At 47.9% G+C, this 13107-nt stretch overlaps 1 protein-coding gene across 6 annotated transcripts in view; it reads right to left on the minus strand.

Moving 5' to 3' along the window:
• Positions 1-1195: 1195 nt before the first annotated feature.
• Positions 1196-13107, minus strand: part of Pced1b (PC-esterase domain containing 1B) — a 105818-nt gene continuing 93906 nt past the window's right edge. For 3 of the 6 annotated variants that reach the window (XM_059247122.1, XM_059247125.1, XM_059247123.1), the window contains one exon: positions 1196-2837. In XM_059247122.1, the coding sequence (XP_059103105.1) occupies positions 1481-2779 (1299 nt within the window). In that variant the 5' untranslated portion in view covers positions 2780-2837 and the 3' untranslated portion in view covers positions 1196-1480. Of the gene's footprint in view, positions 2838-10119; positions 10277-13107 lie in introns of those variants that run through there. The other 3 variants (XM_059247126.1, XM_059247121.1, XM_059247124.1) reach the window with 3 other exon arrangements.

A 13107-nucleotide genomic window follows, 5' to 3' on the forward strand; every position in this document is an offset into this window, starting at 1 on the left:
CCAAGTGCTGTGGATTTCTTTTCTTGTGATTTCATGAATGTCACTCTTGTAGAATAACATTATCACCTTTAGAGATGGTGGGACTAGGGACCTATGAACCAGTCCAATCCCTCAGTTCAAAATTCCAATCACTCAGAAGATTTTACACGTTACCTTAGTTGAGTATTTTATCTGAGAAGGGGCCTAGTGTTTAAACACATTGAGTGATTCACAGAATAGTCTTACAGAATACTATCTGTGGCCATTTCTCAGAGTTGACCCCAAAAGGGCTTGTGACTAGGTGGTCCCTTCCAATTTGCAGAATAATTCTACAATAATTCACATTGCCATTAAGTGTTGCTTACCTTTCTCCAATTTCCTCACATCCACAAACCAGGACTAGTCATGGGATCACCAAATCAAAGGTAAGCCTCCCATCTAACTAACATACATAGCTTTTTGTTCAAACAATTTCTAGTGACAGTGTCCCACCCCTACTCTTCCCTTCTGGAGATGACACTCACCTGCTGAAACCTCAGTCCTGAGCTTAGAATGTTAATGGAGGCTAGGGACATAGCTTATTTGGTAGAATGCTTGCTTAGCATCCATGAAGCCCTGGAGTTTGATTCCCAGTACCCCATAAACCAGACATTGTAGTGTATATCTGTAATCTCAGCACTTAGGAAGCAGAGGCAAGAGGGCAAGCTCAAAGTCATGAAGTCATGTTCATAGTTGAGGCTGATCTGGGATGCCTGAGACCCTCTCCCTACACACACACACACACACACACACACACACACACACACACACACACACGTTGATGTAAACAGTAACAAGTAACAAGTAGAAGTAGGAAAGACTTGTGAAGCCATTTTTTTTGGACTCAGTTTCCCCATTTGCAAATGTTAACATTTATGTCTTTAGTTCTTCTAGTTCTAAAATCCAAGGATTCTTTGAGAACATCGAATCACACAGAAAGTTCCATTTCTGCTGCTTCCTTCTGAGGACTCCGATCCTTTTATAGGAACTCTCGTAATTCCTTTAAGCTGTTTTGAATAGTTTACTAAATAAAAGGCTGTCCAAAAAAACCACTCATTAAGGACATACAGTCTTTGCTCTAAGAGCTGCTGGTTTAACTGCAAGGAGAGGCCGCCATTAAAACACAGACACACACGCATGCACACATAGCAGGCAGAACCACTTTTGGAAACAATCGCTGAACTTCAATTTTATTTTTACAAAAAGGCAACAAGAATAGCGAGGGGGGAGGTAGTAAGAATGCTTGCTGGGTCACTCGGGGGGAAAGAGACCTCCACAGGCAACTGGAGCGGGCCAGTTTGCTCTTCCTTGCCCCTGTTTCTAACAGCAGTGAACAAAGAGAAGTCCAAGACGGACTCGCTGGGCGTACGTTAGCAAGGTCAGTGTGTACAGACTGGGACAATGAACAGGGAAGGTCAGTTATCACACAGCCCCATCCAGAGGTAATGGGGTTCAAGTCAGACTATTGAGGCCTGGACTCTACATAGCCTGGGCCATGTCTTTGTGGTCGCCTGGGCCGGCCTCTCCAGGGCATATAGGGGCCCTGAGCTAAACGCCTTTGGAAACCCCTATGCGCCCCGGGGGCCGGGCGCTGGTAACAGGGTGGGCGGTAGTTGGGCATGGGTGGCTGGGGATGAAAACTAAAGTCACCCTCAAAGGTATATCCTGTGTGGGTGGGTGAGGGGTCCTCCGAATGAATATAGAATTCATCCGTCTGGAAAACATGGTCTGAGGAGAAATAGGAATCTTGGGGATATGGGGGTAACGGGGGTGTCACCTGAGGTGGGGGCAGCGGACATGCTAGTAGGGGTGGGGGCCTTACGGGCAAGCCAGGGGGCGGGAATAGGGGGCGTGGCCTGGGAAAAGGCCCAGGTGGAGGCAGGGCAAAGGCCTGAGGACCTCTATTGGCCTGGGGCTGCCATTCCTCTACCCGGCCTGCACTTTCCCAGTCCACAGGATCAATTTCCCATGGGTGTCGTTGGGGCAACTCCACACCCCAGGCATCAGCCATGTGGGCCAGCAGCATGTAGGTGAGTCTGCGGTGTGCATGTTCATTCCAGTGCACGCCATCTCCCTGCAGGTGCTTCTTGGCTTGACGGAAGTGGAAATTTAAGTCCAGCACATCGAAGCAGCGCTTGGTTGCTTCTGCATGGCTGTACAAGTTGGCTTGCCTCACTCTCTTTTTCAGGGTGGCTACCGAGATCCGGGCCTGGCCCTTACACTTCTGAGGGAGGAAGGCCGCCTTGATCTTGTCACCCAAGGGCATGGCAGTGTTCCACACTAGCAGGCATGACTTGGGCAGTACCTGGTCCATGCGCCCAAACAGGTTCTCCAGATTCTGCCTATAGCTACTCAGGGAATTCCGCCCATACCTGGAGACGTCCCAGAGGCAAGAGTTCATAATGATCACATCCGGGGCATGTGTGCCAGATTGCAGCTCCTCCAGGACGCTCTCCATGTACTCTGAATAGACGCGCGTGAGGAAGTAGAAGCGCACCAGATGGTGGTCGGAGCAGAACTCGCGCACCTCGCGGTAGTCGGTGCGGTTGTGCAGCGTGTCCAGCTCGCCTCCCTTCATCAGCTGGTCCTTTTCAAAGGTCAGCTCCCCCTTCATTCTGAGCTGCTTGTAACTGAGCAGGCAGTCCTTCTGCAGCAGCAGCACCAGGTCCTTGTACACCGCCCTATGCACAGAGTCCCCAAGGACGACCACATACTTGTTGTGTAGAAGCTGCTGGACTTCTGAGGCCAACAGGCGAACCATGATGCCCTGCGTCGCGCCTCTTAGCTCCCTCTTTTGCACAAGCTGGGTCTGGGAACTGCTAAAACAGAAGAGAGAGCGCTGGGAGGGGCTCGCTCACTCGCCCTTAGGCAGGGCAGCAAGCTTGAGAAAGATGGGGGAGGTCGTTTGGGGAGCTGCCCTGGAGGTCTGAGAGGAGGGGTTGGGTAGGGAAGAGGGCAGGGGCAGACCCTCCTTGATCTGGCTGAAGTTCAGGCCTGCAATTCAATCTCAACTATTGGGCCTTATCTTCTTTCTGCTCTGTCCATCTATTTCCCTGTTACTTCCAACAAGAAATTACCATTTCTTGAACCTCAAACCATCTTTAATTTGTTAAAAACCCAACCACTGGGCTGGGGAGATGGTTGAGAGGGTGAAGGTTCTAACAGAGGATCTAGGCTTAAATCCCCAACACAGACAAGCAGACCCCCAGGTTTACCGGGCTAGGCCAAAACGGCTTTCGGTTCAGTAAGAGAACCCCTCTCAAAATATAAGGTGGGCAGCTGTGCCTGGGGGTGGCTCCCTTTAACACCAGGATTTAGGAGGCCGGCGCAGGCAGAACTCTGCGAATTCAAAAGGCTAGCTGGGCCTAGCAAGTTCCAGACCAGCCAACGCTACGTAGGGAAAGCTTGTCTCAATAAAGAAATAAATGTGCGTGGGGGTGGGGGTGGGGGTGGGAGGCAGAGAATAAATAACAAGAGGAAGAAATGCCTCAGACCCAGAAAGACAAATATTACATGTTTTCTTTAAAAAAAAAAAAGAGGAAGGTACACATCACTGATCTCCGGTCTCCACACTTGAGAGTGCATGTGCGTGTTTGTGCATGCGTGTGTGTGTGTGTGTGTGTGTGTGTGTGTGTGTGTGTGTGTGTGTATATACCCCACCCCCAAATGCCACCCACATCCTTAAAAAAAATAAAAGAAGCCGCCGGCAGTGGCACACGCCTTTGATCCCAGCACTCAGGAGGCAGAGCCAGGCAGATCTCTGTGAGTTCGAGGCCAGCCTGGTCTACAGAGTGAGATCCAGGACAGGCACCAAAACTACACGGAGAAACCCTGTCTCCAAAAACAACAGACAAACAAACAAACAAATAAATAAATGGAATAAAAAGGGTTCGGGGGGGGGGGGGGGGGGGTTGGGGATTTAGCTCAGTGGTTGAGCGCTTGCCTAGCAAGCGCAAGGCCCTGGGTTCAGTCCTCAGCTCTGGAAGAAAAAAAAGAAAAAAAAAAGGGTTCTGGGGATAGAGTCCTCACTTGCAGAAAGCTCTAGGTTCTGTCCTCTGCATTTACAACCATAGGAAATATTCTAATGACTTACATTGTTTCACTTTTCTTCCATGCCTTTCTTTGCATGTAAATATCAAAACTGTTTTTCTCTTCTCCTGCCAATCTGTCTCTTGGTTAGTTTGCATGTCCCCAGGGGCTAAGAAGTAGAGAAAAGGCTTTGCCTTTCCAAACACTTTGGATGAAATGCTGACAGGTGTGGAACTTATCTTCAAAATCTCAAATTAAAGCCAGGCGGTGGTTGCACACGCCTTTTAATCCCAGGGTTACAGAGGCAGAGGCAGGAGGATCTCTGTGAGTTAAAGGCCAGTCTGGTCTACATGACCCGTTCCAGGTCAGTCATGGCTATGTTGTGGGATCCTGCCACTTAGGATGCATCTCCTGGGACCATCAGCAGGTAGAACCACATTTCAATACTACTTCAAACTATAACCAGCCAGGGGCATAGAAGCCACGTTAGCCATGGGAAAGCCAGTGAAATCCACCATGACTCTAAGAGCTCTAAGGTAATGTACACTGTAAACATTATAGGCATGGGTGGATAACTGGCACTAAATTGTAAATAATTATCATTTTTTCTTTGGTTTTTTTTTTGAACAGTATTTCTCTGTATAGTCCTGGCTGTCCTGGAACTTGCTCTGTAGACCAGGCTGGCCTTGAACTCCCAGAGATCCACCTGCCTCTGCCTCATAAGTGCTGGGATTAAAAAATCAAAGGCGTGCGCCACTACTGACTGGTAAATCGTTATTTTTTGAGAAAAGGTATATTCTGTGCTAGCCTCAAACTCCTGCCCATTTCATCTTAGCCTCTGAGTGCTGGTGTTAAAAGCGTGCACCACTACATCTGGAACTTTTTTTGGAAACAGGGTCTCACTATGTAGCCCTGATTGTCCTAGAATTCACGATGTAGCTCAAGCTGATCTTGAAGAACTCAGAGATCAGTCTGCCTCTGCTTGCCAGAGTGCTGGACCAGGCCCAGGTAACAAATTAAAATGTTAAGGCTGTACTACAGAACAGGCAAAGTATCGCTATCAAAAGAGAGGTTTCACAGGGAGAGGCAGCACACCTTTAATCCCATCACTAGGGAGAGGCAGGTGGGTATCTATGAGTTAGAGGCCAGCCTGGTCTACTTAGTGAGTTCTGGGGACAGCCAAGGCTACACACAGTGAAACTCAGTCTCAACAAAACCAAAAGGAAAAAAAAAGCTTAACAGTAATAGCTCATCACCGTGGCGCGACAAGATAACACATTAAGTAAAGAATGCGCAGGGCTGGAGATGAGGTTCAGGTGCTTAGAGAGCTCACCTAGCAAACGGAGAGCCAGCAGCGGCATCCCCATCACGGCAGAACCTGGAGTGGGGGCACAAAGGGTAACCTCAGCACTTGGGAGGCAGAGGTAGGAAGGTCATCTATGATTACTTAGTGAGTTCGAGGCCAGTCTGGTATATGTGAGACATTGTCTCAAAAAGGGAGTGGGGAGAGAGGAAGAGAGAGAACATGAGGTAAACAGTATTTGTCCTCTGATCTTAGAAACACTGATAAACTAGGCTTGGTAGTACAGGACTATAATGCTAACACTTGGGAGGCAGAGGCAGGAGAATCGCCATTAAGTTCTAGGCCAGCCTGGTCTACATAGTAAGACCCTGTCTCAAAATATTAAAAGAAAAAAATAAATAAAAGGAGAGGGAAGGGAGAACCTCACTGATAACTGTCATGATATAAGTCCCAGGTGTGGTGGTGCAAGCCTGTAATACCATACAGCATGGCAGACAAGGAGGACCAGGAGTTCAAGGCCAGCCTGGGACAAAACAAGAAAAACGTGCTAGAAAACACTGCTTTGGAGCCACAGTGGGGGGGGAGGGGGACCCTGGCGCTGCTTGCCAGCTCTTTGCAGCTAAGTTACTTAGCCTCTCTGTGAAACAGGACTACAGTACTCACGTCAATTTGACGCGGGGATTGAGTGTAGTGTGCTCAGATACTGTTTATGCTCGTATGTAGGCAGGCACTCCCGGGGTCCAGTAGAGAGTGTCGGAGTCCCTGCAGCTGGAGCTCAGGGCAGTTTCGAGCAGCCAGATGTGGCTGCTGCTGGGGTCTGAGCAGCAGTGCTCTCCACCTGGGCCAACTCTCCAGCCCAAATGTAAAGAACTTAGAACAATGCCTGCCAAGCATTGTTCTTAAGTACCAGTATGAGTTGGTGATTCTCAGTGAGCAAGCTACAGAATACCAGTGTAGCCATCCGAAAAGGGGGAGAAAACTGTTCATCTGTCATCGGGGTTCCACAAAACCAAAGGAGAAGATGAAAGGGGAGGGTTTTCAATATAATGCCAATGTTTACGGAACAACTCTCGGATGCTACTTTAAGGTGGCCTACTTAAGAGATCTTTCTCCCCATTCCTATCTTATAGAAAAGGTTATAGAAACGATGGAGCTAAGATTTACTCGCTTTATTCATAGGCAACTATCTGCTCTGCTACCGGGGTTGTGTGTACTTGTGGGTAGGGGTGGAGAGAATGAATGTACCACATCTCATCATTTTAATCTCAAGCCAAAAGACACAAATATTAAACCAGGTATTAGCATAACCCAGTAAAAAAAATCCAAATGCTGCAGACTGTGACTTCCCCATGGGAAGGTGTGGTTCCCAGCATTTCAACCAGGGAACCTTGGACCACATGCTGCCCCCACCCACCCACCACCTGGCCCCAAGTCAAGCAAAACTGCCTGCAAGAATTGGCCATTGTCCTCCAGGGGAAGGTGCTGATAGCATCTAGGAGAAAGGGAGGGGAAGAGCATTCCAGTAGGCAGCTGAAGCCAAGACAAGGAGTTGGGGGGGGGGGGGGGCGCTCAACAACCAGATGGACAAAGTCAGACACCCTCTGCCTGGTCCCCATGGGAAAGGGTTGACTGTGCTAGGAGGCCACCCAAGACATGCCCAGACCTAAATGACATGTTTAGTGGACTGAGAGAACACCAAGGTAGAAAGACTGAATCCTCTCAGACACTAAAGGCCAGCAACTTCCAGTTCCGGGTTCTTATTTATAAAACTGAAACAAAAAGGGACTGGAATACAGCCAGGCTAGAGCAATAAGCTCCCTTATTAGTTTTGGAAGCTATCTGATGGACCCATTTCATTAGGAGGGGACACAGTGAGTGAACTGTTGTGCTCCAAAAACAGGGACAAAAAAGAGCCGTCTCAGCTGGCGTGGCGGTAAACACCTGTAATCCCGGCACAAGGCGCCAATGCCGGATCGCTCAAAAACTTAAAATGAGTCGGTCTCTTCCCTCCAGGACAGAGATAAGCAAAGGCTGCCAAGGACAGATAAGAGGGGCTGACCCTGCAAGGGGGATGTGCGCAGAAGCGCCCAAGGCTGTTGAAGGTCAGGGTGGAGGCGGAGGGGTACAAGGCCTACAATTCCACGCTTAAAAAGTTCCCCTGATTCCCCAAATCTGCTTCGCTGCAAGATCTGGGCCTCTAAAGTTGTGGGAGAAATATGCATTAATAATGGCGACCGCTATTTTTAAAAAATGACTTTCAAGCAATTTGCTTGTATTTCTCCATTTGGGGACAATTAATTTTTCAGTAGCTCCACGAGGCATGAATTATAAATCTTAAGACTGTTACTTTATAGCCATCCCCAAACAAACCCAGACCTTTTTTTTTCATTAATCAGTGTTGTGTAGTAATTAGGTTAGTTTTTGGAAGAATGACAAGGAATTAGGCCAGTGGCTCTGAGATGCGACAGAGATGTCTTAGAACATAAAGACAGGCCTGACAATTAGGATGCTGCTTCGATTTCTAGCAGGTAAAACTTGTAACTAGTTTAATAGTTTCATGTATCTGACTAAATACCCACGTAACATTGCACTAGGACGATAAACAGTTCCTTTCCCTTTAAAGGCAATAAGGGATTCTATCCATCCATCCATCCATCTATCTATCCATCCATCTATCTATCTATCTATCTATCTATCCATCTATCCATCCATCCATCTATCTCTATCTATCTATCTATCTATCTATCTATCTATCTATCTATCTTTTTTTTTTGGGGGGGGGTGTTCCAAGACAGGGTTTCTCTGTGTAGCTTTGGAGTCTGTCCTGGAACTCACTCTGTAGACCAGGCTGGCCTCGAACTCACAGAGACCCACCTGGCTCTGCCTCCCAAATGCTGAGATCAAAGGCGTGCACCACCACCACCCAGCTCTATTTTGTTTTGAGACAGGGTCAAACTACGTAGCCTGGTTGGTTTAGAACTTGATAATATAGACCATGCTGGCCTTGAACATGAAGACCTGCCTGCCTCTGCATCCCGAGTGCTGAGATTAAACATGCCCAGTGCAAACCATTATTTTTGACTTTTCCAAGCTCCCCTTCAATTTTAAGACAATGCATATACAGACAAGAAAATTATTTCTCAGGAACTCACCTTTTGACTTTCTTATTCACCTTTTGACTTTATGTTTTTGGTAACTGTTTAGTTTTCTAAGTTGAACTAAATTTGTCAAAAATCATATGGCCTGCAATGGGCCCACACTAGACTGGACGGGGCCTACCAACTACCGGCTCCGGAGGAGGGCCTGCCACTGCATTCTGGACTAAGGACTGAGAACTTGCCACGGACTTTTGATTTGGGGCAAGTAAGCGAAGTATCTACTATCCACAACACCAAAAGTGGGAGGAGCAATATTTTAAAGATGGCTTTAGGGCCAAACTAGATATATAAAATTATTGTGAAATACTGTGGTAAGTGGCAACATAAAGACACCGCGGCCAGGTAGCCACAGGGAAGGAAACCCATCTCACCCTCCCGGGCCAGGTGATGCATCACCTGGCTTCATAGGCCTCAGCCCTGCAGCCTAATGAGGAAAAAGGTCGTTTCTAGGGTGTGTCAGGGTCTTGACAGCTGTCACTCAGCATAGTTAACTTGGTTGACACTTGTGACATACCGCAGTGATGCCTGGCCAGCCTTCTAAGGGGGTTCCCGGTGGCGGTGCTGACCAATCCGGCTTAGGCATGAGTTGAGGTGGACACACTGGGAGCGGGCCTGTATCATCCCTCCCCAGAGCATTCAACGGCACAAACATCAATGGAAGAATTCCAAAGACCGTGAGTCTGAAAAGTTACACGCTTAAAAAACTCTTAAAGCACCATATTTCCCCACATGAATAGTCTTAATATAAATCTGATGGGCTACTGAAAGAAACGCAAGGGGAAATTTTAAGGACGAAGTGGAGCCGGGCAGTGGTGGCGCAGGCCTTTAATCCCAGCACTCGGGAGGCAGAGCCAGGCGGATCTCTGTGAGTTCGAGGCCAGCCTGGTCTACAAAGCGAGTTCCAGGAAAGGTGCAAAGCTACACAGAGAAACCCTGTCTCGAAAAACCAAAAAAACCAAAAAAAAAAAAAAAAAAAAAAAAAAAAAAAAAAAAAAAGAACAAAGTAGAGGTCCTTAATACTTTCTATGCAGACACTTTTTAGAGAAAAAGATAACCTTTGGGCCATTTTTTTTTTTCTTTTAGAGACAGGGTTTCTCTGCGTAGCCCTGGCTGTCCTGGAACTCACTCTGTAGATCAGGCTGGCCTCGAACTCAGAGATCTGCCTGCCTCTGGGATTAAAGGCGTGCGCCGCCGCGGCCATCACCACCACCAGGTTCCCATTTGGATCTTTTTAAACAATTCATAAAAGTTTGATTTCAATCGCATACAGCTTTGCACATTTTTAGCATTACCATCTCGAGTCATTATTTCAACTGCACCTATAATCTGTCTAACAGGGTTAGGAAAAATGTCCTGAGTTGGCAACCTGGTTTTCACCTCCAAGAAACAGTGCCGTACTGGTCTCAGGCTGGAGGCCCATCTCTCCGTGCCTCGGTTTCCCCCCTGCGAGAGTAAGAGAAGACCCGGCCTCTCAAAGGCCTAGTCCCGCCTGCAGGACAGCGGGCCCCCTTTAAGCCCCACTCCAGAGCAAACAACCCAAGGACCCGAAGCCCCCATCCCCTGACCCCGAGGTCCCCCTTCCCACCGAGTGCAAAGGCAGACACCACCTACCTCCTTCTGGGGAAGAAGGCCAACAGCCAAGTCGCGCCGGGAGCTTTCTACATCCTCAAGCTATCTCCTCCCCTGAGTGGACTAACTCTGCCTTCTGCCTGTCAGTCACTCGTCCTAAGGTGAGCTCCCACCCTCCTAATTTCTCCCTGCTTAAAAAAAAAAAAAAAAGGTAACTTTGTTGGCTCCACCTCCCGGCCTGTCGGTCCTACTGCCTGGCCTTCAAGGCCACATTTTTTAAAGCGCTCTTTGCACAGCCTGTGTCCGGTCCTCTCCTCCCACTCACTCCTCCTCGGGCTTTAACTTGGCTTCCAATCGCATCAAACCCGAAGACATTTGTCAGTAAATCACCACTGGCTTCTTGGCTTCCTTTCAAAGGCCGATTCTTGACCTTCGCAGCGGCTGCTGACCGCACTTCTGCAGCGCCCATCGGAGCCCCAGGCCCTGCTGGGTCCTGTCCTCTCCCAGGGGTTCCCTCCAAAGACCGTCTCTCTCAAGGCCCCCTCAGCAGTTCTCCAGACTCCCTTCCACCTTGGCTTCAGTCACCCCCAAGCCTTGGAGCAAGCCCCTGCTCTGCTCTAGATAATCTGGTTCTGGCTTTTGCCCGTGGTCCGAGCCAGATTGTAAATGGCTTCTCTTCCCTAGACCCAGGAGGAGGAGGAGGAGGAGGAGGAGGAAGACGAAGGACCACCCATCACCTTATCAATACTATTTGTATGCAGATGACTCAGAATTGAGGCAATAAAGCCACCAGGCTGAGTGGGAGGGCCCGGGATTCGGCCCTGGGGTAAGATCAGCTGGAGATCCCGGCCAGATCTGCACTCTCCCAGCCTCGGGCATTGTGGCCTGGAGGGGCGGGGAGCCTAGTGAGTGACTAGTGATTTCGTAAATAGTTGATGGCTAGCAAAATGCTGCCACATTATAAATAACCCCTTCTCCACCCCACCCCACCCCCAGCGTCTCCTCAGCTCCAGGCATTCAGGTGGGTAAAGTTCTTTAGTGGGGGGAAGGGAGGAATAACAATAGCCTTCCAAATTCTCCAGGGTTCTTTATCCTCACACCAAATTGTGACAATTCCTAAGACCATTCCCTCCCGACCTTTGGACAGTCTTCCTCAAGGTAAATATTGATGAAGGCAACCTGCTCTACCGTGTGTCCAGAGCTTCAATTCTGGATGGAAATTGGGTGGACATATGACTGGGTGGAAATACATCCCATCCAAAAAGCTGCGTCAACTTGTTTTTATTTTTCATAAATGGCTGTTGTCACCATTCTTGAAACATGAAAAATCCGTAAAATGATAACCTGAATGTAGCTCAACTCAACTATTACCATTTATTCCTACTTTTTTTGGGGGGGGCATGATTTGGGGAAGGTGGTCGTGGGGGGGGGTCGTGGAAGATCCAACCCAGAGTCTGGTGCATGGTAGGCAAGATGTGTGCATCTACCTTACATTTATATAGCAAATTGAATTTGTTTTGTTTTGTTTTGTTTTTCAAGACAGGGTTTCTCTGTGTAGCTTTGCATCTTTCCTGGAACTCACTCTGTAGCCCAGCCGGGCGGTGGTGGCCCACGCCTTTAATCCCAGCACTCGGGAGGCAGAGGCAGGCAAGTTGTATTTTAATGTTAATCATATATCATATAGATTATAACAGATTGGTTATACATTCCACTGTTATATATGTAAGGTAGATACACATGTATATTGAAAGTATACTTTAGGATTTCGCAACGTTTTCAGAAGTTGAGCACTGTTCACTTTTACTTCTGTTTTAGCTTAGTTTGCATGGTTAATTTTTTTTTCTTCATTATCCACACCCCCCCTCCCCATTTGTGGGTGTGGGTGTGAGATCATGGGATCTGTTTCTTTTTTTTTTTTTTCTTTTTTCTTTTTTCTTTTTCTTTTTCGAAACAGGGTTTCTCTGGGCAGCCTTGAACTCACTTTGTAGCCTCAAAGTCACAGAGATCTGCCTGCCTCTGCCTCTTGAGTACTGGGACGAAAGACGTGCGCCCCGCCCCCTGCTGGGATCTGTTCCTTAAGATCTACTCATTGACCGGAAGTCAATTTTGTCAGAAATTCCTGCTTGGCCTTTGGACAGGCCTCGCCTTCCTCCAAGGGCCCTGCTCCTAAACGCTTGGTCTGCTATAGCTGCTAACAGGCCCTGTCACCCAGGCTCTCCTCAGACACAAGCGCCTCCTGCCTCTGCGTCCCAACCATTCCTGCAGTCCTCTGGTCTTAGTGTCTTCCATGGTGCACCCTCACTTCTGCCTCTTTCCAGGGGACATTCAAGAGCCACTCACTCTGCTGGCCGGCCTGTTGGATTCTCACAGCCCAGCCTTTAGTTACCTCTGCTGACAGAAACCAACAGAGGCACGCAGAGGTTACGCAAAATCGCCCAAGGTTGCTCAGCTACCAAAGCCAGAACCGGCCTGGTATTGAGGGCAACTTCTGAGGGGTTAGATATGCTTGAGGCATAGGTAGGTTTCCTTTCTTGGGGTAGAAACAGGGTTTCAGAACCCAAAGCTTTTAACTCCAGCTATAAATATTTGCTGAAATGAAAAGAAGGGAAGTAAAATTATCTAGAAAGAAAAATTTGCATGCCGTTTCCTCCTTGTTATTCTCCGCTGGAAAAACTATTTTGTACACAACTTTACATTTTCCACGAGGAAACAAAACACGGTTGGAGTTTATCTGGTTCCATTTCCACCACTCAGATGTTAGCTAGCTTTATTATTATTATTATTATTTGCAGTGAAATGGAGTATTTAACCAGCTGTTTTACAACACCAATTGGGTAACCTTATTTAGACTCTTGGGGTGCTAGTTAAGTGTTTTACTTGCTTATCCATGTGCTCCTCTTAAGAAACTTATGAAACAGGTATTTTTCATTTTATTCATTTACACATTATTCAAAAATCAAGGTTGAAAGATGGACTGAGCCTCCTGCCATCACACGCTTATGAAAAGCAGGGCTGGAATGCCAAGCCTTT

The sequence above is a fragment of the Peromyscus eremicus genome, chromosome 20, assembly GCF_949786415.1.
Source record: "Peromyscus eremicus chromosome 20, PerEre_H2_v1, whole genome shotgun sequence".
Lineage (NCBI taxonomy): Eukaryota > Metazoa > Chordata > Mammalia > Rodentia > Cricetidae > Peromyscus > Peromyscus eremicus.